The 27,986-nt window shown below is 36.2% G+C and overlaps 1 protein-coding gene and 1 pseudogene across 2 annotated transcripts; one reads left to right on the top strand and one right to left on the bottom strand.

The window, feature by feature from the left end:
• Positions 1 to 348: 348 nt before the first annotated feature.
• LOC146954678 (uncharacterized) lies at positions 349 to 21,017 on the top strand (annotated as a pseudogene). The gene is made up of 9 exons (XR_015014490.1): positions 349 to 968; positions 1,165 to 1,256; positions 11,915 to 14,801; positions 15,212 to 15,466; positions 15,574 to 16,299; positions 16,740 to 17,549; positions 18,279 to 19,019; positions 19,139 to 19,963; positions 20,382 to 21,017. The product of XR_015014490.1 is annotated as an uncharacterized LOC146954678 (transcript).
• A 2,347-nt stretch (positions 21,018 to 23,364) lies between these two features.
• On the bottom strand, positions 23,365 to 26,007 carry LOC146954677 (uncharacterized). The gene is made up of 3 exons (XM_085717667.1): positions 25,028 to 26,007; positions 24,129 to 24,283; positions 23,365 to 23,809 (listed from the first exon to the last, which is right to left on the bottom strand). Exons 1-3 carry the CDS (start codon positions 25,662 to 25,664, stop codon positions 23,555 to 23,557), a joined length of 1,047 nt encoding a protein of 348 aa, XP_085573793.1. The 5' UTR covers positions 25,665 to 26,007; the 3' UTR covers positions 23,365 to 23,554.
• Between the last annotated feature and the right edge of the window lie 1,979 nt (positions 26,008 to 27,986).

Here is a 27,986-nt window from a genome sequence, read left to right as displayed (position 1 = left end):
GTGCTTGAGCCATACTACTATCCTCCCTTCAACAATAGAAACGAGCGCCGATTCCGATTTCTGACAAAATTCCTACCTCCATCTTCACTTCAAAATCACTGTTCAAAAGGAGAATCTCGAGCATCTAAGGTAACGTTTCTCTACTTTGCATGTTTGTCTGATGGAAGTATCAAGTATCTATCCAGGAAAAGGGATTCGTTTCTTGATCATATAATATTATAAAAAAGAATAAAATAAATAGATTCGTTCCTTAATGATATTAAAAAATAGATTCTTCTTAGTTTGCAGTTAAAGTTGCTTTCTTTTTCAGCTTATTATAAATTGCAAGGTTCTCCGTTTGTGAAACCCATAAAAAAGAGTGCTGTGTAAATTTGCAATTTATATTTGATTCCTCAACTTTCATATTTCCCTTTTACAATCCTTGTTATTTTTTTCACCTCATACAAAAAACAAAAAGAAAAAAAATTAGTTTAATTGTTTGTCTTATAGTTTGACTCTTCAACTATTCATAATCATATTTGCCTTCCAAACCTTCGAAGTCTTCAAAACTTAATTGTTATTTTTCACCTCATACCCAAAAAAAAAAAAACTTAATTGTCTGTCTTGTTGTTTGAATCTTCATTGGCCTTCCAAACTTTCTATTCAATTCTATAGATTGTTGTTTTTCAAAAAAAAAAAAAAAATTACTGATTGTTTGTCATTTAAATTGAGTTTTCAAAAGTGCATTTGGTTGATACCACATAAATCTAGTTATTGTTTCTTGTTTTCCAGTCACAAAAAATACCACAAAAATAACCAAGATAAAACTAAAGTTGAAATCTTTCACATTGTTTATCCGTTGGTCTCAAATTTCTGTCTTTCAGGTTACCTATTGATTTCATATCTCGATCGATCGTGACCATCCGCTCAAGTATTCACTCTCTTTGTTTACTTAAATTCTTGCAGTGTTTTTAAACTCCTGATAAGAGGTACTCTTGCTTTTCTCCAGCACTCGGCCAGTATGTTTGGTTTGTAAGGAATGAAGTTTGCAAATATTAATTTCTTTGGATCTAAATGTATATTTGCAGTTACTCAAACTACAAAACCAGACATACACTTTGTTGCAGTCTTACTAAATTTTTAGATTTTAGAATTACAATGACTGTGATAATGAATTTGTTGCAGATTATTATTCGGCATCTGGTTTAGAGGTCATTTACATCACTCTATTCATTGAAGAACTCACCATTAAGATCGCCAGTTTTCCTACATAAAAGGTAATTATACTATACTATATAAATTCATTCTTAGCTTACCGATATAATTTTTAAATCAATGTCGGTAGTCCTTTAATCAACACATTTTTCAACTGATGTCTTGAAAGAATTTACATTGAGGGATAATGTTAAATAAATAGGAAAGACTATTCACATGGTTAAAACTTAGACATACTTGAATTAATAATCCCTGGTAAGAGTCTGTGATAGGATCTAAGATGTACACATAGGCCCAAATGTACAAAGCCCACTTAGAGGGAGAGTTAGTTACATGAGAGAGGGATAGTGGAGCTGGTTATATAAAGGAATGAGAATAGAGAGGATGGGGGATCTTTGATCATTTTGTAGATGCATTAGAGACTCAGATGGAAATTGTGACAACCACACTGCAAAGTATTGCTTCTCAGATGGAGCAACTCGCTCAACAGATGCTTCAACAGAGTGTGATTATGACAGAATTGAGCAAAAAGCTTGGGTCCAAGGGGGTGACTCTAGAAGGCAAAACCTCTAGTGGTGATTCAGTTCAGAGCGAAATTGAAGAAACAGAGAAGATGAAATTGGACTTCGATTTGAACTCATCGACAAAGGAGAAGGAAGAAGTTTCATTGTTGACTGGGACAATGTTTTCACGATTGATGAATTTTCAATCCTCACCGGAAAACATTCACACAGAATCGAGTATTGAAAGAAAAGGGAAGCAAGAGGCTACAATCACTCAAAAACCGCCGCTGAATCTGTCATATCCGCCTTCGACGGAACCACCGCCGGACTCCGGTCAACCCGTGACAACAGTTCCACGGCGAGCACCGCCGCCGAAACCACCAGATCTACATGATTTTGTTGATGGGGAAGTCTACGCGAAATCGAGCGTCAAGAAGAGAGGGAAGGTACAGATGAGTCTTGGTGGACCGCCGTTAAAGTCGTCGGAACCACCGTACTCCGGTTGCAATTCCGTTCATGTGATTGTAATTGTTGCTGAAGGTGAAAAGGTTCTAAAGAAGGCAGGGGCAAAAAGGGAAATTGGAGAGTTGTGTATCACTTTAAACCTAATGGGCCACATGCACAAATATCTGCCTCCCATTTTTTACTTGTTACACGTGTCTTCATCAGGTCAACACTCATGTAACTAACTCTCCCTCTAAGTGGGCTTTGTACATTTGGGCCTATGTGTACATCTTAGATCCTATCAGTCTGAGGTAGAGGAGAAAACACTAGGGTTGGTATCTGTCATTATCATGGAACCACACTTAAGATTTTTCTTATTTGTCATTATCATGTAAAGAGATCAATGTCTTTCCCATAGTCACATAATTCTCTTGACATGTTGCGAACCGCGAATTTTTGCTTGTGTACTGGTTCTTGGTACTTTGGCAAATTAGCTTGCACAAATTCCCTTTGTAATTCGTGGAAACTAATGAATCGACGAACCAAGACAAGTGAGTAAAGATCGAAAAAAGAGGAAGATGTTGAGTAGGAGATAAAAGAGAAAGGAAATCTCTGCTAGAGGAAATAAATTTTACCGGAAAATCTATTTGAAAATTGGAGAAAGAGAACGTCTCTTGCAAAATAACATTGATAAAAAAGAAAAAACGAAAGAAAAGTGAATATATAAAAAAGATTTGGGAAGTGGGCGTTTGTTATAACTTGCTACTATAATCATTCTACTTGTTTACAATATCAAGATAGCTTACCAATATTAAGGAAGTACTAATAATACAAATCGATGCATACCGAAGCTCTATACCCCCATATGTACTGGATTCTCATGTCGCAAACCCATATCCATACCACGTACCTGTTAGCGCAACAATGGTGTTTTTCTATATAGAACCAGGTGGATAAGCCTATAGAACAAGGTGGATTAAACTGTTAAAGCTGAAAAACAGTTATAACCTGGTTTCTAAGGTTTGGATCAGGAGGAAGAAGAAGAAGAAGAAGTGAATAGAGAGAATTATTGCTTGCGATATGAATTTCATTCAGTTTTGAATATACACATTACAAAGTTTTATATAGCCAAAGTATTGTATGCTTGTAGCATAAGCTATCTCTAACTAACTAGTTGTTACTTTGTAACAAACCACTAACAAACTAGAATGAAGTAGTTATGAATTAACTCCTAACAGTACCAACACAAATTGCAAATTATTTGAAAATGGTCTGCCATATTATTGTTCGATTGTAAAAATACCTCCTTATTCCTAACACCATAATAAAGAAAAGTTAGAAGATGATGAATTCAAATGAAATGATGATAAATCAATCGTGGAAATAGAAGTTGAGGCTGCAATATTACTTATCCAAAACAAAATGTCTCCATGTAGTGTGTCCCCCCATCAACCTCCCGGAGTGTGGATCCTGCACATGGAAACGAATGGAAGAAAACATATATAACGTAGTAACTACAATCACACAATTGATTAACAGAAGCAAAGACTCAAAGTGAGACTAGGAACATAATAAACATTAGAAAGAGACATAGATTTGAAAACATAACCACTTAGGTTAGCTTGATACCTTGGAGTGTGCTCTTCTTAAGGTCTCAGCTGATACAATTTTTCTGGTACCAATTTCTGTGGGCTAGTTCATATGAAGCTTTGCTGAAAATATGCCGGATTCAACCAAATCGCACCAGAAAAACAACTAAACTGCACCGAATAATACAAGCAGCCTATCGAAAAAGCTAGAAGTTGAATGATGCAAAAATTGGAAAGAACCCACAACGCAAAAAAGAAAATACACCGCTACCAAAATAGGAACAAACACGACAACGTTGGGAAATAACCAGCACCTCTTGAAAACCGCAATGCACCGGATCACAATCAAGTTGAAATTAAATACAGAGGAATGCTATAGACACTTTGTTTTTATCACCCATTCTCTTATTGAGTGAAATACATGAGTCTCACACTTTGAAAATGAGTCCTTGTGAGATCCACATGAGTTTCACCAATAAAAGAGTGAGTGTTAGAAAGAAAATGTCTCTAAAATTTCTCATTAAATTGATCTTGTCGTTCAAATGTTGTCTACATCTCTCAACAAAGATACAATAATTCCTCCACCTAAACTATTTGCTCACAAATGGATCTCAATTGTTCCCCAATAAGATCCCACATATACTATATGTCTCAACAATAAATTGCAAATTAATTGAACAATAATCTAATGCACCAATGAGCTTTACGGATTAAAACAGGCATCACACACAAGGACGATCTGCAAATTGGGTTCGACCAACCAATTGGAATAAGGATTTTAAGCTAATAGTTCAATCGAAATCGGGGGTTAAACGAAATAAAAACGGAAACGCAAACAATTCTCACAAATGGGTTAGCCAAGTTTTTAAGCTAATATTTCAATGGCAAGCAAAGATGATTCAACCAAAAAAATTTCTTGTTTAGTTTAAATACTCTAGTTTTAAAGGAAAGAGATTGAGTAATCTTGAGTTTTGTTATAGGTTAAGTAAAGTCTGACTAATATTTGTTTAAATCGTAATCGGTTCTTCTCCCAATTAACAATTTGTGGTGGAGAAATGAAACTCTTTAACCGTTTGAGTTTAATCACTTGATTTTCAATCAATCTCCACACACAACACACATTTTCAGATTTTAGGATTTAAAAGTAGACCATACGAGCAACTTTTCTCTTAGATACATGTTAAATTAATGTCATTCCAAATCTAACTCAAGGATGAAGATGCCCAAACATATTTATACATCCAATTACCCAAATAATGTGGGACTCCAACGCAACTTCAACAACAATGAACTTTCATTTTCATCATATATCACGTAAATTTAGTTAATATTGTTTTTTAGAGGGAAAAACTACATTTGATCCTTTTTTTTTTTGAAATACGTACATTTGATCCCTAATAAACATTGTTTACTGTTCCAAGTCAAGGTAAAGTATATTTTTCCGTCCTTTAAATTTTACCTAATATCGTATTGGTCATTTATTTTATTTTTTATTTGTTTTGTCATTATATTTTATTTTAGGGGTGTATTAGATTAGGATTCTAAACGTCAAAAAAAAAAGATTAGGATTCTAAAAGAATTTTTTTGCATGAATAAATCTTGTGGGTTTTAAAAGACTATTCAAAATTTTAATGATTTTTAAGATTTTAAAAGACTATGAAGTTGTAATTTTGATTTCCAATTATTGATATCATAAGAATATTCTCAATAAACACTTTTTGATTTGTCAGAAATCAAATTATTTCCACAAACTTCAGTCCTACATATTTCAAAGAGAAATACTTATCCGTTTTAATTTTTTATTTGGAACAAATTGTCTTGTATTTTTACTGTATTATATGTTAATTAAAAGGTGAATTTTTAATTACTAGACTACTTTACAATAAAAAATTAGAAGCTTTGTTTAGGGAAAAAAGTATAAAAGATAAAATGAGAGGCAATGGCCGTGAAGTTGTAATATAAACAATGCTCAATTAAAAAGAAAACATTCTATTTCTATTGATATAGTATGTAATAAAAATATCGTAAAAGTTTATCAAAAAAATATTGTAAAAGTTAAACAACTAAAATTAATAACTTGTTATTGCAAAATAACAATTACTACCTCCGTCCCTAAATATAGGAGCATTTTGCAAAAATTACGGAGATTAAGAAAGTTGGTTCACTTGGTTGTAGTATTAAATTTGTATATAATTACTATTATGTTTACAATTTTATCCTTAAGAGAGAGAGAGAGTTAGTTTATGTTTTCAACATAATATTTGTTGTTGATTGAAGAAAAATTAAAGATGCAAAATAAATAAGGGTATGTTGGTAAAGAAATAATTCATGTACTTGGAAATATCAAAGGGGTCTTATAAAAAGGGATGAAGGTAGTATTTATTATAAAGCTACATATTTAATACTCCCTCAGTCCCAAAATAATCGAATCATTTGTAAAAAAAAAAAAAATTGTGGCAAAATAATTGACTCATGTAACTTCCCAATGCAATATCTCCCTCCGTTTCAAAATATAAGCAAAATTCATTTTTTAGACTCATTCATTCAATGATGTATGTGGTTCATAATATGGACCACATACATCATTGAATGAATGAACTATTATGGATCACATACATCATTGAATTGAATGAACCTAAAAAGTGAATTTTGCTTATATTTTGAAACGGAGGGAGTATTAATTAATTTTTTTTTCCAATTATAACTCTAATTAATACTACTTTCAAAACTCTCAATTAAATATATTTTATTTTGCATTTATGATAATTGGAATGCACCAATACTTGACAAGACACTCAAAACAATTTTTCTCTCTCTTTCACTTATACACATTTTCTTAATATGTGTGAAAGGAGCAAAACACTCAATTATTATGGGATGGTGGTAGTATAAATGCACAAATTTCAAGTTAAAGTTACTACTTTAAACTTCTTAACACATGTAAATTTACACATAATAAAAAAGCCTAAAAATAATACATTTATCAAAAACTGAAGAATAATAGTTCAGTGTGAAGGAAATCAATTCCGTGCCTTTCATTGATAATGATCAAGAGTACATATAGTTACAATAGGTAGAGTCAAACCTAGGAAAGTAATTACAAAATAATGGAGAGTAATTACCTAATAATAACTAACATAATGACTAACATAATTACATAAAGTCAAGCAATAATTACTAACATAATTACATAAAGTCATATTCTATCACACCCCCGCAGTCGAAGCGGGAGGTTCACGGACGCTTAGACTGGTCCGAAAATCATCAAAAAGAACTCGAGGTAGGCCTTTGGTGAAAATGTCAGCAATCTGATGACGAGAAGGAACATGAAGGACGCGTGCCTGGCCACGCGCGACCTTTTCCCGAACAAAGTGAATGTCCATCTCAATATGTTTAGTACGTTGATGCTGCACTGGATTACCAGAAAGGTATATGGCACTAACATTATCACAGTACACCAAAGTAGCTTGGGAAAGTGGGTAGTGAAGCTCTAAGAGAAGATTGCGAAGCCAACACGATTCAGAAACCACATTAGCAACACCCCTGTACTCAGCTTCTGCACTGGAGCGAGAAAGTGTGGGTTGTCGTTTGGAAGACCAGGAAATGAGGTTTTCACCAAGAAACACACAATAGCCAGAGGTCGAACGACGGGTGTCAGGACATCCACCCCAATCAGCATCAGTGTAGGAGATAAGTTTCTCAATAGGGGATGAATAAAGATGCAAACCATAGTGTAGGGTGCCCTGAACATAACGCAAGATGCGTTTGAGGGCAAGCATGTGGTCGGTGCAAGGGGCATGCATGTGAAGACACACCTGTTGGACAGCATAAGAGATGTCAGGTCGGGTGAAAGTAAGATACTGCAAGGCTCCTGCAAGACTTCGATATAGAGTAGGATCGTCATATGAAGTGCCGGCGGTGGTACTGAGCTTCTGTTTGGTGTCAACTGGAGTAGCAGAAGGTTTGCACGAGGCCATGCCTGCTCGAGCAATAATATCACTAGCATAAGTACTCTGGCTGAGGAAGAGTCCACCATCATGTCTAGTCACGGAAATGCCCAAGAAGTAACTCAGTGGACCCAAATCCTTCATGGCAAACTCAGATGCAAGGAGTGCCATGATAGATTTTCGAAGATCATGGGAGGAGGTGATGAGGATGATGTCATCAACATAAAGCAAGATGTAAGCCATATCAGAGCCACGTCGGTAGATGAAGAGTGAGTGATCTGAAGTGCTATGCTGAAATCCAATGGTGGAGACAAAGTCAGCAAAGCGCTGGTACCAGGCACGAGGCGCTTGCTTAAGACCATAAAGTGATTTTCGCAATCGACACACATAATCTGGGCGATGAGGATCACGAAAACCTAGTGGCGGATGCATGTATACTGTTTCATGAAGGTCACCATGTAGAAATGCATTTTGAACATCTAGCTGATGAATAGGCCAGGATTTGGACAGTGCAATGGTGAGAACGGTGCGAATCGTCGCCGGTTTTACTACAGGACTGAATGTCTCATCACAATCTACACCTGCAATCTGTGACCTGCCATCACCTACAAGACGAGCCTTGTAACGCTCAAAAACACCATTAGATTTCTTTTTATGACGAAAAATCCACATACAACGAATAATATTAACATCACAAGGTCGTGGAACCAAATCCCACGTATTATTTCTAATAAGAGCATTAAATTCAGACTGCATTGCGGATTTCCAATTAGGGTCAGATAAGGCTAGTTTAGGGTTTTTGGGAAGTGGTGAGATGGTCGGATCATCAATGGTGACAGAAAGGTTAAAGAGTTTTCTGGGTTTGTGGATACCTCGCATGCTACGGGTGGCCATGGTCCTAGTAGGAGGTGCGGGCGGGGCCGGTGGTGTAGGTGATGGAGAGGTATTAGGTGAATCTATAGAGGTGGAAGAAGATGTCATGGTAGGAGAAGTATTAGGGGTTCCGGCCATAGAGGGAGACAGATGGTCAGGTGGCGGACTAGGAGGGTTAGCAGGAAGAGGTTGTAAGGTAGGATTATTCCACTGGTGGACAATATGTGGGTGTAAGTCATCAGTAAAACATTTATAGTCAGGGAGAGGTGGTGAAGATAGTTGGGAAAAGGGGAATTGGGTCTCATCAAAAATTACATGGCGGGAAATAATGATCTTTCTGTGCGACAAATCAAAACATTTATAACCTCTGTGGTTAATGGGATACCCTAAGAAGACACACGGGGTCGAGCGTGGTTGTAGTTTGTTAATGGTAGTTGATGGAAACAAAGGATAACAAAGACAACCAAAGACACGAAGATGTGTGTAGGAGGGGTCACGGTGATACAAGAGTTGGGTTGGAGAGTAATTGGCTAGATTCTTTTGAGGAAGGATATTAAGAAGATATGTGGCCATTTGAAGTGCATGATGCCAAAATGAGGGAGGAACAGACGAATGAGCGAGAAGAGTGCGAATCATGTTGTTAATAGTGCGTATCTTACGTTCCGCCTTGCCATTTTGAGATGATGTGTGAGGGCAAGAGAAACGAAAAATAAGACCATTATCAACACAATATTTATGAAATAGTGAATTATTATATTCACGCCCATTATCACATTGAAAACATTTGACAGTTTGAGAAAATTGTGTGCGAATTTGATTGGAAAGTGAAATGAACATTTCAAAAACTTGAGACTTGTTGCTTATAGGAAATGTCCACAAAAAATCAGAATAATCATCCAAGAATAAAACATAATACCGATGACCAGAGGAACTTAAAATTGGTGATGTCCATAAATCACTGTGTAAAATATAAAATGGAATTAAAGTAACATTTTTGGATGAATTAAAAGGCAACTTAACATGTTTGCCAAACACACAAGAATTACAAATAGTCTTAGTACTCAATTGTTCACTACTAATGAACTTATTTTTATGAAGAGACTGCAAAATAGAAGAACTAGGATGACCAAGGCGTCTGTGCCAGATACTGGAAGCAAGACCAGCAAAGTGAGAGGGAGAGGTGACTGGATAGAGATCTCCGAGGCTATTACATCTCATGAGAGAAATCCCCGTCTGAAAGTCAAATATCGAGAAACCAAATGGGTCAAATGACACAGAAACATTATTGTCAGTTGTGAGTTGTCGCACAGAAATCAAATTTTTAATAATTTGTGGTGTGTGTAAAACATTGTTAAGGTTTAAGGGTTTCTGTTTGTGAGATGTAGGTAAAGTTGTGTGACCAGACCCTTGAATTGGGATACCTTGTCCACTACCAACAATCAGTTTCTGATTTAAATGACTCAAATTAGAATAAGACGAGAGATTACCTTGCGATGCGGCTGTATGGGACGAAGCTCCAGTGTCCATGTACCATGTGCTATCCGGAGGAGTGAGAGACATGGTATGCATAGCAGCTGCAATGTCAGTGGGTGCTGGTGAAACCGTAGCAGTGTGAGCCTGAGGGCGCTGACCTAGAATGCCCGGCTGACTTGAAGGACCGGTGGGACGAGTCCACTGAGATGTAGGATAAGGGCAAGGAGGCACACCCCAAGGAGGTGGGGTCCAACCCCAAGGAGACCAGGGTGGATACTGCTGCTGCCAGGGCTGAGAAGGCCAAGAAGAAGCTGCTGCCGCAGGTCCAAAGGGGCCATCGGAGCGTGAACCACCACGCTGTCCACGCCCTCTTGGGCGATTCTGATTGTTGCGGTTGTGTCCAGATCTAGAGCGGTTGTTCTGACGACGATTTGAGTGCTGCTGAGAGGAGTCATCAGAGTCCTTTGGAGCTGCAGTGTGCAAGGCAGTATGAGAACTAGTGTTGTGCATTTTTGCCAAGCCGGATTCCTCCAAGGTAAGCATGGATCGCGCCTGAAAGAATGATGGCAATGGATTACTTTGGCGGATTAAGGTGGCAACCCCGCGGTACGGCTCAGAAAGACCAGACACCAGCTGAAGGACCAGACGGTGACTGCTGACAGGTGCTCCAACGTTTTTCAACTGATCAGAAAGTTGCTTGAGACGTTGACAATAGGCAGAAACATTTGGAAAATCCTCCATGCGAGTGGATGAGAAATCTTGCTCAAGAGCAACTGCACGTGAGTTTTGATTATCCTCAAAGATGTCAGCCAAACGTTTCCAGGCAGCCATGGCAGTGGATCCTTTTTCCATAATGGTGGTAAGGAGATCAAAAGAGATGGTGGAATAAATCCATTGAAGAACCGTTGAATCGAGAATTGTCCACATTTCAAAACTAGCATCAGTGGAAGCAGGCTTCTCTTTTCCAGGTTGAGGAATAATGTGATCGACAACCTTGTGGGCACGAGCATGAATCTCAAACAATTCAGCCCACATGGCGTAGTGATCCTTCTCCATTTCTAGCACAAAGGGAATGCTATTTTTTATATTGGTCACGGCAAGGGCCGGATGAAAATCAGGTTTTGCCGAATTGGAGGTCGCGGCAGTGGTGGAGGACACGGCGGCGGACGACGACATGGCAGGAGAGGAAGACATGGTGTGGCAGCAATGGGTTGCGCAAGAGAGAGGCGCGACACAAGAGAAAGCTGCTAGTTGGTTTGGCTAAGGAAGACGCTTGAGCGGCAGTGGGCGGCTCAAGGGAGTAGGAAGCGGCGGCCTTGGTTGAAGAAAGTGGCGGCGGCTGTTAGGAAGAAAGAGATAGGTTACTGGAAATTAGACTCGTGATACCATGAAGGAAATCAATTCCGTGCCTTTCATTGATAATGATCAAGAGTACATATAGTTACAATAGGTAGAGTCAAACCTAGGAAAGTAATTACAAAATAATGGAGAGTAATTACCTAATAATAACTAACATAATGACTAACATAATTACATAAAGTCAAGCAATAATTACTAACATAATTACATAAAGTCATATTCTATCACAGTGCACGTTTGATATTTAGTCAACATGTCCAGTTTTGATTTCGACGATAAAGAAAGAAAACCAGAAAGAAAAAAAAACATTGAATAGAGAAACAATATGTCGCAATGACATAAATGAAGTTATATCATGAAAAAGTCTCAAGCATTTGTACGAGAATATGTAGTATTAGGTAAAAGATAAAGCATAGAAAATATATTTTAGCCGAGTAATTTATTGCACGTTCTTTCCAAATGTTTCCCTCATTTTTTTCTCATAAAAATTATTATTTCTTGTTTCCACATATTCACTTTCAGTCTCTCGCAGGGAACAAGAGGAAGATAAGTGGACGAGAGAAGGAATGGAGGTTCTCATTTCATTAACCGCAGAAGTAGCAAAGTTTACCGTCGTTCCTATTGGACGGGAAGCAGGTTATTTGCTATTGTACAAAAGCAATTTCAAGAAGCTAGAAGACCGGGTTAAGGAACTTGACGCCACAAGAATAACATGGAACAATTGTGTTGAAGATGAAAGAAGGAGCGGTAAGGAAATTGAAGCTGTTGTGGTGAACTGGTTGAAGGATGCAAATGAGCTCATTGAAAAGGCAAATAAGCTTCGTGAAGATCCTCGCCGTACTAACATCAGGTGCTCTATATTTCCTTTTCCCAGTTTGATTTGGCGTCATCAACTTAGTAGGAAAGCCTTCAAGATTTCAGAAAAAATTGTTGAAATACAAGGAAAAGGAAAGTTCGATCGAGTTGGTTACCTTCCAACACTAGATCAAATAACCTTCTCTTATTCTTCTACCACAAGGAGGTTAAAGCTTAAGACCAGGGAATTGTTTAAGGACAAAATTTTAAAGGCTTTACTAGACCTTAATGCACATAACATTGGGGTATATGGGCTAGATGGTGCGGGTAAGACCACCGTCGTGGAGGAAATTGCTGAAACAGCTAAGCATAAAAAAATGTTTGATGCAGTTGTTATGGCCAATGTATCTAGAAATCCAGATATTGAGAGAATTCAAATGGAGATCGCAGATCAGTTGAATCTTACATTTATTGAGAAGACTATTGTTGGGAGAGCAAACCGTCTAAGACAAAGAATCAAAGCTGAGAAAACTATCCTAGTCATTCTAGATGATATTTGGCCTACATTTGAATTGGAGAAAGTAGGAATTCCATTAGGAGATGATCGTACATCTCGCATTCAAAATAAACAATATACCAAACAAAATGTGAAACAAAATGTCTGCAAATTGTTGATGACCTCCAACAATAAGGATGTGCTCTTGGAAAAGGAGGTTGAAGAAGAATTCACTTTCAGACTGGAACTGTTGGGTGAATTAGAAACATGGCACTTGTTTCAATTTATGGTTGGCGACAAGGTTAATGATATTAGTTTACAGAGTTTAGCTCCTCAAGTGGCCCAAAAATGTGCAGGCTTGCCTCTTCTCATTGTGACAGTGGCAAGAGGTTTGAAAAATAAGGATATTCGTGTTTGGGAAGATGCATTACGACAATTAGAAAGTAATAGTCTTGCAGGAATGGATATGAAAACTCGTTCTACTTTGGAGTTGAGTTACAATTTGTTAGTGAGTGAAGAAATGAAGGATATCTTCTTGCTTTCTTCTACACTACAAGATAGGGATGCAGAGTACTTACTGAAAGTTGCTATGGGTTTGAACATATTCAAAAATATAAATACTGTGTATGATGCAAGAAACACACTTCACAATATAATCCAATCTCTGCAGGCTTCTTGTTTGTTGGATAAATGTAACACAAGTGGGCAGATCCAAATGAATAACTATGTTCGTGATGTAGCAGTCTCTATAGCACTTAGGGATCAACATGTATTTGTGAAGGAAAACCTATCTGACTTGAAGGAGTGGCCAACGAAAGATTTTCAAAGAAGCTCACAGATCATCTTATATGGGTGTAATGTCCGCAAGCTTCCTGAAAGGTTAGATTGTCCTAATGCTAAGTTTTTCTACTTGGATAGTGATGATTCCTTTGTAGAGATCTCAAATACTGTTTTTGAGGGTATGGAAAGTCTTCAAGTGTTGGATTTAACAGGCTTGAACTTGTCTTCGTTACCAACTTCTTTTCAGTCCCTATCTAGCCTTCAAACATTGTGTCTGGATCATTGTGTGTTGGAAAATATGGATACAATAGGAGCTCTGAGAAATCTAGAAATTCTCAGCCTTGTGAAATCATCAATGATCAAATTACCAAGCGAAATAGAAAAACTGACTAAACTAAGAATGCTTGATTTGACTCATTCTGGAATAGAAGTAATCCCATCAAACATCATATCAAGCTTGGCTACACTGGAAGAGTTGTATCTGGGCAATACATCTATTACATGGGAAGAAGAGAACTCAGCTAAGCAAAACAAAAATGCTAGCCTTGCTGAGCTTAGACAATTGTCAAACTTGACTGTTCTAGAGTTACAAATTCCTGAGATTTGGGTTTTGCCTAGGGACTTGAAATTGATGTTTGAGAAACTGAAACAATTCAAAATAGTTATTGGAGAGGTATGGGAGTGGGTTCAAATGGAGAAAGGAAACTTGAATACATTGATGCTAAAATTGGGAACAAGCATACATTTGGAGCATGGGATTAAAGCATTGATTAAACGGGTTGAGAATTTATACTTGGATGAAGTAGATGGCATTCAAAATGTGCTTTTCCAACTCAATTGGGAGGGATTTCCATTGCTGAAGCTCCTCCACATACAAAATAATGCAAAAATGAAGCACATAGTTGACTCCACAGAGAGGAATACAGTCCAAGTTTGCTTTATCAATCTGGAAAAACTTGTACTTGAGAATCTTAAAAATTTGGAGCGAATATGTCATGGCCGACTTGAAGCTAATTCCTTTGGCAAGCTTAGTGTTATCAAAGTCAACAATTGTGTCCAATTAAAATATCTTCTCTCCTATTCAATGGTTATGGGACTTTCTCATCTTTCTGAGATTGAAGTTTGTCAATGCACTTCTATGACAGAGATAATACTCAAAGATCGTGATTCAAGTGGAGATAATGACATAACTAATGAAAAATTCGAGTTTCCTTCTTTGCATTCTCTGATTTTAGAACATTTGCCCAAACTTGATAATTTCTTCTCTTATGAGTCGAAGTCTTCCAAGAATGAGCGGAACCATCAAAGGTTGGAGATGTATGTTCCTGCACTATTTTTTGGGGCTCAGGTATTTTATTCCACACTAATTATTTATATTGAAGTAACGTATATAATATTTATTTTGTAAAAGGAACAATCTCATCATGGATAAATTACTTGATAACTTGATAGTCATTAATAGGAAACAATTAATTTTGATATATAAACTTGTAGGAATGCAAGACACAAGGTCCAATAAAATTTTCCATATCTAACTTTCTTTATGTATTTACCTTAACCATTCATTGTTAGATATATTGGCCATGGCCTAGTTCTCTTATTCTCATATAAAATGCCTTATGGTAACTAAGAGTTTGGTCAAATGGTAAAAGGACTAACGACATATTTTGGATGAATAATGCAACTTCAAAGTCCAAATTCATATCATTAAATTGTCGTAGCCTTCAGTTATGATTTGCTTAATTAATTTCTATGTAGGTTGCACTTCCTAATTTGGATACCCTTACCTTGAGCTCATTAAATTTGAATAAAGTTTGGGGTGACAATCAACATTCCTTTTACAAATTGACAAATTTGGTTGTGGATAATTGTGGTAAGTTAAAGTACTTATTCTTGTCCTCCATGGTTGGATGTTTTATAAACCTCAGGCAACTTGAAATTAGTAAATGTTCTTTGATGGTGGAGATAATAGCTACAGAAGAAAAAAACAACCTTACTGATGCATCAAAAGAGGTATGCTACTTTACCATTAGGAATATTCCAATTTTGCACTAGCATTTAAATAAATATTTATAACGACGACACTAGTTATTTATGAGTTCATAAATTTTCAATCATAGGTTCGATTCTCCAAATTAGAGGAAATCATATTGAATGACATGGAGAACTTGAAGACAATATGGCACCACCAGTTTGAATCTTTGAAGTCGTTGAAAGTGAATAAATGTGACAAAATCACAGTAGTTTTTCCTTCTTCATTGCAAAAAACATACAATAATTTAGAGATGCTAGATATTACAAACTGTGCTTCAGTGGAAGAGATATTTGAATTGAATTCCAATGAAAAGGGAAGTAAAGAGGATGCAACAAATCTGAAAGAAATCACCTTGAGTGATATGCCAAAGCTGAAAAATATATGGAGTGTGGATCCTCAAGGGATTCTTAGTTTTCATAATCTAGAAAATGTATATGTAGGGGGTTGTGAAAGCATGGAATATCTATTTCCGCTTTCTGTAGCCATTTGCTGCTGCTCACATCTTAAAATACTTAGTTTGATATCGTGTGAGAACATGAAGGAAATTGTTGCAGTGAAGAAAGGATCTGGGTCTGCAACCCCCATATTTGAGTTAAATCTGCTGAATACTCTAACGCTTTTGAGTTTACCTAAACTCGAGCGTTTCTCTGCAGGAAATCATACTTTAACTTGTCCATCTTTGAGAAAACAATTTGTTGTAGTTTGTTCAAAATTGAACTTATTCAAAACTTCAATTACAAGCATGCACAAAATGTTTCAAAATGGAAAACTCCATATCGCAGAAGAAGTACCACTTCTCATAGTTGAAAAGGTACATATCATACAAATTAATGCACCACAATTTGCATGAAAACTTTATATATGTCACTATTTTTAGAAGAAATAAAATTATAGCCGAATTAAATTGTCAAAATTTGGTACCTTTTAAGACAAAGCCTACGAACTATCGCCACCAGAAAAAAGGTTGTAGATTAAAATGACCAAATGCATCAATATATATTCAAATTGAAGACAAGTGGGTGAAGATATTGAGATTGAACACTGGTGGCATTTTGTAGTTATATCTTCGAGCTGGAATTTATTAATCTAGTTAGCGTAGAGGTGGTAATTGTGTGGGTTAAAGATGAAATTGAGGAACGTACAGTTGTAATGGTCAAAGAAAAGGAAAGTGAATATTAGTAAATGTTTCTGTTTTTTTTACTGAACAATAAATATTCACTTCTTGTAAATTGTGCTTTATGTTTGTTTTAGGTGATTCCAGAGCTGGAGGAATTGTTTATTGACTATAGGGATGCTAAAATGATTTTGCAAAACAACAATTTGGGTTTTATCTTCACCAAAATTACATTTCTTGGACTATATAGATTTGTAATTGAAGATGCTATTTTTCCTGATTGGTTTCTCCAAAATGTGCCTACTCTTAAGTGGCTAAATGTTGGTTTGAGTTCCTTCAAGAAGATATTCCCAGAAGGAAGATTGGTAACCAAGGAAAGTTACACATGGCTGAAATCGTTGAAACTTACTGATTTGCCTGAACTTCAAAATATATGTGAAGAAGGATGCCAACTCGATCCGGTTCTTAAAAAACTTGAATACCTTGACATTCGTGCATGTCCTAGTTTGACGATGTTGTCACCTTCCTCTGCTACTTTTAGTCACTTGACAAATTTGGAAATAAGAAATTGCCATGGGTTGATAAAATTAATTACATCTCCAACAGCGAGAAGTCTTGCCAAACTCACAACAATGACGGTAACAGACTGTAATTCACTTGAAGAAATAATCACAGGAAGTGAAGATGTTGAGATTGCACTTACTAGTTTGGTAACATTGATGCTTGAATGTTTACCAAGGCTCAACAAATTTTGCTCTTGTAAGTGCTTATTGAAACTTCCATTGTTGGAGGAAGTAGTTGTGAGAGAATGTCCGCGTATGAAGATTTTCTCTGAGGGAAATGTCAGCTCTGCAATTCTACAAAAAGTGAAAACTGCACAAGATGTTGGGAAATGGCATTTGAAAGGGAACCTAAATGATAAAATAAAGAATATGTATGAAGATAAGGTATGCTCTAGTTTTCCAATTGATTTCCTATGCAAAATCAATTTTCTTGTTGTTTTTCATTGGATACAAGATGGTTGATTTTTAACTTCCAAATAAAGAAATATTGAAGAAAACAACCAATCTTCTTTCCAGGAAGATAACAGCCAATTATTTATACTGACATGTGATACATCTAGATTCTCCATGCACCTGTTAAGAATGCCAAAAGTGGAAATTATGTATTGGAAATTGTGTAAATTTATTTTTCAAAAAGAGGAATTCTTAACATGTTCACTTAGGACACATGTTAGCATGAACCTCTTTTTAATAAATAAAAACTTCCTTTTTTCATCTAACTTCAAACTCATAAGGATTTTAACTTAGTTCATGTACTTTTATTGTAATTGCTGGCATGTGATAGCTCTAGATTCTCCAATTAATATAATTTTTTTCAATTTCAAACTCCAATAAATAGAAATGCTTGTTTATATGTTAAAGAGTTTACAAAACATATAGTATAATTAAATATTAAATAAAATTGGCTAAATGCATGAATTTTATATAAGCTAAATTCATAAAAATATATGCAGATGTTGCATCTTGTAGTTTTGGCATTTTTACTTATATCTTGATTATTCTATATGTAGAAAAAAATGTAGTATTTGGCTCTCTTAAACATATATAGATGAGTGAGTGAAAAAAAACTAATGCCTTATGATCACTTGATATATTTATTTGATTGATCAACAGGTTGCATTTTGTGAATTTGAACATTTAACATTGTCTGAATTCCCTGAACTGAAGGATCTGTGGTATGGGCAACTTCACCCCAATGTGTTTTGCAATTTGAAATCTCTAGTTGTGCAACAATGTGATTTTTTGTCAAATGTACTTTTTCCATCAAATATATTGCAAGTGCTTCTTACACTCGAAGAACTTGAAGTGAGAGATTGTGATTCATTAAAAACAGTGTTTGATGTGAAAGATATTCAATCTAAAGAAAAATTGGTGAAGCAAATTGCTGAATTGAAAAAATTAACTTTGTCTAGCTTACCACAACTGAAGCACATATGGAATGAGGACCCTTGTGAAATTATCAACTTTGGAAAATTAGAAATAGTGGATGTTTCTGAATGCCAAAGCTTGTTAAATATATTTTCACTATCACTAAGCCAACATCTTGGACATCTTGAGAAACTCCGGATAGAGTCTTGTGGCGTCGAGGGAATTGTTGCAAAGGAAGAAGGACCAATGAAAATTAGCCTTAGTTTTCCCCAAATGAATGAACTGGAACTACTTGGTTTGACAAACCTCAAGAGTTTTTATCCAGGAAAACACACTTTGGAGTGCCCTTCATTAAAGATATTGAAAGTGTTTCAATGTGAAGCATTGAGAATGTTTTCCTTTAATTATTCAAGCATCCGAGAGCCTGGTCAGGTGGACGAAATTCATGATATGCCATTTCAACAAGCCCTATTTTCTATTGAGAAGGTAAAACCACCAGTCTTGATCCTTGTCTTTGTCCTTTTTATCATTGTTGACATAAAACTTAAAAGAACTGTATCCTCCTTAGTCCAATCTAGTACTTATTTGAATACTTTATTTTTTAGGTATGCCCCAACTTGGAAGATTTGGCATTATATGGAAAGGATGCAGAAGAAATATTGAATGGTAGTTATCAGGAAAATCTCTTCCAAAAGGTTGAAATTCTTCGTTTGTGCTGTTTCAAAGAAACTCCAACGACATTTCTAAGTGGTTTCCATGCAATGTGTCCTAATCTAGCAACACTTGAAGTGAATAGTAGTTCCTTTGAAACATTGTTCCTCACAGGAGGAGTTGATCATCTAAATTCACGATCTCCCAAAAAAATAAGAAATTTGTGGCTTTTCAAATTAGAACAACTCAGGTTTATTTGGCAGGAAGACTTACCGGTGGATCATTTTGTAATGCGGGATCTTGAAGGTTTGAGAATATATAATTGTCCCAATTTGATAACCTTGATACCATCATCGTTATCTTTAAAAAATTTAACTAATTTGGAAGTGGACAACTGCAAAGGATTGATTCATTTGATAACAAATGAAACAGCTAAAAGTCTTGTACAACTCACAAAATTAGTAATAGGAAATTGTGAAAATATGTTGGATGTTGTGAAGGTTGATCAAGAAAAAGCAGAAGAAGAAATCATATTTGAAAACTTGGAAATCTTGGAATTCTCTTCTTTGTTAAGTTTGAGAAGTTTCTGCTATGGGAAACAAGCATTCATATTCCCATCTTTACTAAGTTTTGTTGTTGAAGGATGTCCTCAAATGAAGATTTTCTCATCAGGATTCACAATAGCACCATTCCTGACAGCAGTTGAAGTGGAAAACGAAAAGAAACGGTGGAAAGATGATCTTAATACCACTATTGAACAATTGTTCAAAGAGCAGCAGGTACGAAAAGCTATTCCATTTATTCAGCAATTAACGTTATGAAAATTTCTTTACTACCAAGAGAGACTGCATGCCTTAAAATTAATTGAGAAAATTTATTTTTGCAGAATTTAGTTTATAAAGTTTATTAGAAATTAAATCCAAAGGTGTTAATGTATATTGGTCTGCTGAAGAATTTTATACTACTTTGTTAAAATATGATAATGCATAGATCTGATGTATGTTTACTAATTATGTACTGCAAATTTAATATCTTTTTAAATTACACAGTATGATAGTTTATTTTGGCTTGTAGATTTCCTGAATAAGGAATTGATTTGTTTATGCATATTGAATGGGATTTTTATGTATAAAGTTAGGAAAGTGAATTGTATACAACTTGACCAAGCTTTATAAATAGTTTGCATTTTTTCAGCAGGAAGTCTAGCGTTCTCTATTGAGAAATAAGACCGTCATATTATCTCAGGTTTGCATGGTGAAGACTTGTAATACATGCAACATGATACGTATTGTTCAATTCACAACTGATGCAATAAAATCTGGATCTCCTAGGGCCACAAAAAATAGTTAAGAACATAGTTTGTTGTTTTAGCACTTGCCATCTCTTTAAGGTCATTGTGCTAAAAAAGTTGTACCAGTCAACATTTGTTTGAGAGCTGTTGAATTAATATTGAATTTCATGGCATAATTGTTTTCATCTCGGCATTCAAGCTATCTGTTCTCATACTTTCCGGGAAGGTAATTGTTGTGCGGATCAACACATGGTCACTCAGTTTCAGGCACTCTCTTCCTTGGGCTTTGATGGCAGACTTTGCTAGGGATTGTAATGGATTGCGGAATTTTTGTTTCTCTTAGTTGGCTTTTGCATTTTATTTTTATTGCTTCGCACTGACTTCTAGAGGGTTTTGGTTTGGTCCCCCCTCTTTGTAAATATTTCTCCTTTTTTTAATAATATTTATTTATTGAGTAGGTGGCATAGAATGGAGTGTCAGGGAGGTGCCAACCTACTTGGGATGTCCCTGATTCCCCTTGATGCCCTCCCTACTTTTGACTTATCAAAAATATATATTGAATTTCTTGAATACTTTATTCACAAACTGTCCAAAGTTATTTTATCCAATTTCTCTTTCTTATTTTCTCTCAACCTCTCTCTCCAATGCCCCTTTGCCAAAAACCTATTCTTTGATAGTTTTCCATGCAAATAAGAGAGGTGAAAACATGGTACAAAAGAAATATTGTAGAGCTACTACAATGGGAGGTGAAAACACAATGCAAAATCAAAGAAATGAACAATCAAATGAACATAAATTTACAAGGTTCTTCATTTTAGACAAAGCTTTCTTTGCATGTTCCTTAATAGCAAACTTCATTCCATAATATGTATACATAACAACACAAAAGCATATAGTATACGCACATATACATATGATCCGTAAATATCGCATAAATCTAAAATTGAGAATTTAATATTTATATATAAAGTTGTTAAGCTTTACAATTTCATGTAATTATGACTATCACAAAGAGAATAATGAAACCTAAAAGATTATTTTACAATGCAATCTTTAAAATTTACAGTTTATGATATAAATCTTCAAAAAGTGTCCATCAATCGGTAAGTGTTTCCTCATTCTCTTGAATAATGCCAAGCTGTGTTCGAGAGGTATCCAAACCGTGCCTAAAGGGCGCCCAAAAGGCGTTAGTATCGGAAGAACGTCTGATATATCGCACAGTATTATAAAAGGTGTGTACTTTATTATTTGCAACTCTGTCCCTTTCCAGACATGGCTTGTTCAGCCATTCGGAAGAGCGACTCAAATATCATTTTCATTCTTTCGTTGGTATATTCTTGCAATAGCTTGAACTCTTCATCCCTTTTTATGGCAGCACATTCTCTTTAACTCGTGCAGCTGCAAGTTTGGTTTCTTGCAGTCCCCTCTCCTAGGATATGATACAGGAACTGATTTTTCAGCAGCAGAAGAATTGACAACTTTTTCTATGTTCTACTTTTTTTTTACGACGTAATCCGCTATTTTGGGTTGATGACATAGGTGCTCATTTTTGTATAATGTAAATTACCACATTGCTTATTTTGAATACAACTCAAACAAGTGAAGCCACTGAGTTTCAGGTTTAGACAATGTTTCAACTCAGATTTTTTTGACTATACAAATTTATAGCTATGTTGCTGGCTCAGATTTCAATTCATATACAATTTCATTTGATTAACTTACGGGTCATGTTAACCAGTACCCCCGGGGCACTAGTTAAGAAACTCATTAAGAGAAAGTTTTAAATTAAAAAAGACACTTTATTGACTTTTAAGGGATTGACAACACAATTTTCAATGCAATACATACTATATTTGTTTCTTAACTAGTGTCCCGGGGGCACCGATTAACATTACCCTTAACTTATTACTGGTTCCGTTGCAATTTCTAATGGTTACTTTTTCAAAGGCATTGACAGTATGGTGTGCAGTTGCACATCATTGCGTGATATACAAAAAAACAATTTTTTGCAGACTAATAACAAGATGAATTTATTTTCTCTGAACTCTACTGAACAGCCAGAGTCTATCAAATTGCACCAAACAAGAAAATCAACATGAAAACATTAAAAAAGACCATGAGAAACAACAAAACCCGCCACTACCCTCAGAGGCTCTGACCCATAAAAGATATGAGTAAAACCAACGTGACCCATTATTGGCAGCTCTTCTCCCATAAAGAAAAAAAAATCGAATGTGGAGGCTCATTTGACATAACTGGAATGATGTATATTTTGACCAAAGTTCCAAACCTACTTTGCAAATGTTCCAAGTATTTTTGCTGCATAGAAACGTGGGAATTCTCAGTTTCATTGTCAAAATGGGTTCTTACTGACTAAATGCTCCATGTGTTTTTAAGTTGGTGTGCCAACATGTAATTTAACAAGCTTAGCTAGGATGTTATGGACGTTTTTGTAATGGGAGCTTCTTTTCCCCAACATAGTTCTTAAGAATCGCTCATGTTTGAAGGGAAAAAATAATAATTCGGAGAGCTGTGATTTTTAAGAAATCATTGGTTACGACGATAATTTCGTTTTCCCGCCCTCCAACCTTCTCGCACGCCCTATTTTTTTATTCTAAAATCCAAAATATGGTGGATTTATGGAAAGTTTTTGAACACATTTTACGCTTTCGGAATGTATAATCCAAAATCCAGTGGAGCACGCGAGAAGCCGGTAGGGTTGGATGAGAAATCCTTTATTAAGACTATGTTCTAGAGATTGTTTTTGGTTAGGTCTAATTTTGTAATGGAATGTGGTACCTATTTGGGCCCCTCTAAGTTGGTGGGTGCCTACTGTTTTGACATTCTACTTTAGGTACTTTATTTTTTTTATCTCGTTCACATTGTGTATTTTCCTTGAAATACCCCTGTATTTCTTTTGTAATGCATCTCTAGTGCCGTTTCAAAATAAAAAGGATAAAATTACAAAAGACTAGGCATAAATACCCAATTTTTAACTTTTGAGTTGGCTATAAACTTTCACAATTCATCCATGTGAGTGTTATAGTTGGACCCATGGTCATGTGATGAAGAGAATATGTCACTCAATCATCATTCGTAGCATTGATTCCATTCTCTCTCTGTCCCTGCACATGCTGATCAAGTCCATGTACTTCATTGCATCATTAGGTGAGAGCCCTTCAACAAGGAACTTTAACAACCCACTATGTGTTGCTTGCATCACATCAAAACATTGCTCTAGTGCTCTCTCATCTTGCTCTTTGCTCAACTCCACTGCCTCCATTAATGGAAGTAATTCCAAATCCTCTTCCATGAAGTGTTGTTTGCATTGTTCCTAAAAGAAATTGGACCCAAAATATCTATCTAATTTAGACATCAAGTTCATATCAATTTTAGTAAGATAAATAAGTACAATATATTTTCCTATATTAAACATGAATGAACTATTACAACTTCCATTTTCTCTACTACAATTAGATATTCTAAAAGTTCTTTCCGAACAAAAAAAAATCTGTCTCAAAGTTGCTTTCCATTGACAAAATGTGTATAGAAAATATTCACCTAAATAAAGTTCCAAATGAACTAGGTATAGTAACAAAATCATTATATACTTGTCTCAATATAATTCATTCTTGGGAATTAGACTTATTTACCTGAAATGAATTGAGCTTGATAGACAGATTGTACAAAGTCTCTCTGTAATTGGGGCATCCAGAATCTAAAACCTCAACAGATTTGATGATTTCTTTGATGCCATTCATGATAGGCAGGTCCCTAGCATGTTCCTCCTTTGCAGCCTTAGATAGTCCTGCATTCACATTAACTCTGTGATGTGACTCAAATATTGCTTCAAATGCAAGCAGTCTTCTTTATCATTATATATTTAGTAATTATTGTTTTAAAAAGTCAACTATTACAATTTCCAATGCATTTAATCCACAACTTTTCATTACAAACTTACTAATTAAAGTGCTTAAAGAGTGCCCGGGGGCACTCGTTAACATTTCCCTTCTATATTTAGTGTGTAGATCTAGACTTGCTAATATACAGTTTTTTCTTCTTTTTAAAACATTCTATTTTTCTAGTAAAAAATCTATGTATTTGGAATTCAATCAAGATGTAACTAAGTTTGACCAAAAGTTATTACAGTCATAGATTGAAATGAGCTATTCCTAATCTATTGGTCTTTTAATCAACATTTGTAACCACAAACTCAGCCCAGCCATTTGATTCTCTAGTGTATATAGTTTGAACACTCTTTTCATAGTGTTAATACTACGCAACTGTGAAGCACGGACACTACTTGGATTAGGTGTATTCCAGTTCGACACCGACACATAATTACACTGAATTATATGATTTTCTTAAATTAGTAATTGTACTAATTAAATTGAAATTCATTGTGCACAAGTACTAGTTCTACTAGTTCAAGACAAAAATGCTGAAATTGTTGGACTCAACGCCATGATTGGGATTCGAGTTTGAATGGTTATTTGTTATTTCGTCTACTTAAAAATAAAATTTTGTAGTGCAATCTATTTTTCTAGTGTACCTCGATCAGCTTTATCAAAAATAGGGAAGAGAACTCTCTCTTCCATTTGAGCATGCTCCATCATCACTTCCAGCAACTTAGAGTAACTCCTTCCAAATTTACTCACCTCCATCTTCCAACTCCCCATCTTCGGATCAACGGCCTTCCTCCCTCCACGTGTTGCCAGATCCTCAGCCCATCTCACCAACCTCTCCAAATGCCACGTCACGCTATTATGCTGCAGCCGCGTCACTCTCACCATCAACGACGTCGTTGCATCCTCGCTGTCAGTACCATCACTCACCGGCACCACCGACGTCGACGGTTCCTCAGCCGACAGGTCCGGAAACCGCGCGTCGATAAACCGTAGAAGCGCGTCGCGGGAGCCTGACTCGAAGTCCGACTTCATTGGAACCTTAATCGAATTCTCCCAGTTGGGTTGCAACCCACGCGCTGCCGCCTTATACGGCTGCGGTGACTGTGTGGAAGGTGGAACTACGTCCGAGGAAGCAGTATTTTGGAGAATGGCGAAGCGAATGTATGTCGAGAAAATACTGTCCGGTGTGCCGTGTAAACGGACGGTGGGGTATACGGTGGCTCCGTCGTTGGGTAAAATCTCCGCCGTGAGTTTTTCAGTTGAGTTTATACAGTTTCCCATTACTTTGAGAAGGATTAGATTGCAATTAATGTGGATTTAGGAGAAGAAAACAAAAAACAGGGAAATGGTGTTAGAATCAGAATGTTGTTGGGTGTGGAAGCAATTTCGGGAAGAAAGAAGAAGGTGGAAGTGTGTAGTTTGATGTGTAAATGAAGTGAAGGCGACAACAAGATAGTAAAGTGAGTGTACTAACATGTGGGTTGGCTTAGAGATGAAGCAATGAATCATGTCATGTGAAGTGGTGTAGTACTGTAGTGTTTTCGCGTGCTCTCTGTGAAGTTGAAGTGAAGTGACGTGTCATATTGTTGTGATTTTTTCTCTTTCATGGGAGACAAAATAGATTGGCTTAATTGATCATTTCATCCTTTAAATAATTTTTGAGTATTATTTTTTCCACCCTACTGCCTTCTTGCGCGCCCTGCAAAAATTCCAAAAATGCCTCTGGCCCGGATTACATATTCCGAACCAGATTGTTGGTGTTTCCGGATTATAAAATCCGGACAAATACATATGAATATTTTGTGTCTTTCTTTGATGTCAAGGGTCTCTGTTGACCGTTATACGACCCCCGCATAAGCTGAAATGCAATTGCAGGGGTCGTATGACCGGTCAACAATGACCATGACACCACAAACACTCCTAAAAGCTACCTAAAAAACTAAATTTTTTTGAAGAAAATGTAAGAAAGGAGGTGAAGAAGAATGAAGGAAAATGTTGAAGATCCAAGCCTTTTTATAGCCTTATATAAGTCATAGATCTTAATTACAGTCAAATAAAACGTGTTCCACATTCAAAACCGTAAAAAAAATGCATTCAAACTCCACTAACCGGCCAAAGCTTTGGTGAAACGTTACCGGCCAAATTGTTACTGAGTGGTTCCGGATTTTATACCCAAATCGGCTATGTCCCACAAGTGAGCTGGTTCATGGATGATTTTAAATCAAGCTTGAAGCACTCCAGATGCACGTTCGATGTCCTTCCGGAATCCCTCCTAATATTTTGAAAATAACTTATCGGGTTCACTTTGAGGAAGTCTAATCGATTTGACGAAAGTTGGATAAGAAGGGTAGATACCATCAACTAGATAGTATGTCATATTATAGGGACGTTGATTCACAAAGAATTTCACACTTGGAGCCTTTCCATGTCCCACATCATCAAACACCGGTGACCGGTCTAGAACGTTTATATCTTTCAACGTTCTCTGACATCCAAAAAAGGCATGTCAGATCCATAGATCATGAGATGCAACCGCTTCAAGAATAACTGTGGTGGTTCCCTTATCCCCACCCCCCCTGTAACGCCCGTCTTAATTATTTACTTAATTTAATGAGGATTTATATATTTATTTATATATATATGATTTAAGAATTTAAATATGTTTGCATGATTTATAGATAAATTATGTGATTTTCTAGAATGACGTGAAGTATATTGATGTTGTAAAGTTGTTATGTTGGTGTGACTTATTTTATTATTAAATAAAATAAGATATGAGAAATAAAATAAAAATATTAGAATTGGGCTGTGATGTGTAAAGAGTAAGTTTAGAGGTGAGAAGAGTAATACGAAAAGATAAATAGGGCAAACATAAGTTAGAAACGTTTTTACGTGAAACGCTTTTGGAGAAAAGGGAGAAAAGTCAGAAAAGAGGAGAACTAGAGGGAGAGCTGCGATTTCATCATAACCAGGTAAGGGTGAGACTAATTTTCAATATTATTAAGAGTATGATTCTATAGGATGAATTTAGCATGATCAGGTTAAGTTTTGGTGAGAATTGAGAATTAGGTTTAAGAACAATTTTGATGATTGAACCATGAACATATGTTAGATTGATGCTAAATTAGTGTACAGAACTCAGATATACCATAAGATGATAATTAGATGTTGAATTGAGGTTAGAATTAGGAGATTAAGTGAAAAGTTGGAATTTTTAGGTTTCTGGCCGTACTGACATTCATCGCTCGCACCTGCGAGCAAGAACACTCGCAACTGCGAGCTAGAACCCAGAACTCGCAACTGCGAGCAATGTAACTCGCAACTGCGAGTGACCTGTGAGCCCGCAACTGCGAGCAGAATAACTCGCCACTGCGAGTAAATACGTAGGAACCCAGAATGCACACTTTGCTCGCCATTGCGAGTGAAGTTACTCGCCACTGCGAGTTAGGCTGTTAGTTGCCCAAAATTGTCCCGATGCGATCCTTTCGCACGTGTAGTCTTGAGATGACCTTAGAAGTAAGTTAGAGAGCTGTTTAGGATGCTTTCATAAGCTCCAGAAGTCTGTTATGGTGACTGAAACTAGAAGTGTTGCTGCATGAATGC

The sequence above is a fragment of the Medicago sativa genome, chromosome 1 (assembly GCF_051527215.1).
Source record: "Medicago sativa cultivar Bolivia chromosome 1, Bolivia_mono, whole genome shotgun sequence".
NCBI classification, from domain to species: Eukaryota; Viridiplantae; Streptophyta; class Magnoliopsida; order Fabales; family Fabaceae; genus Medicago; species Medicago sativa.
This window is presented reverse-complemented; position numbering and strand designations above follow the sequence as displayed.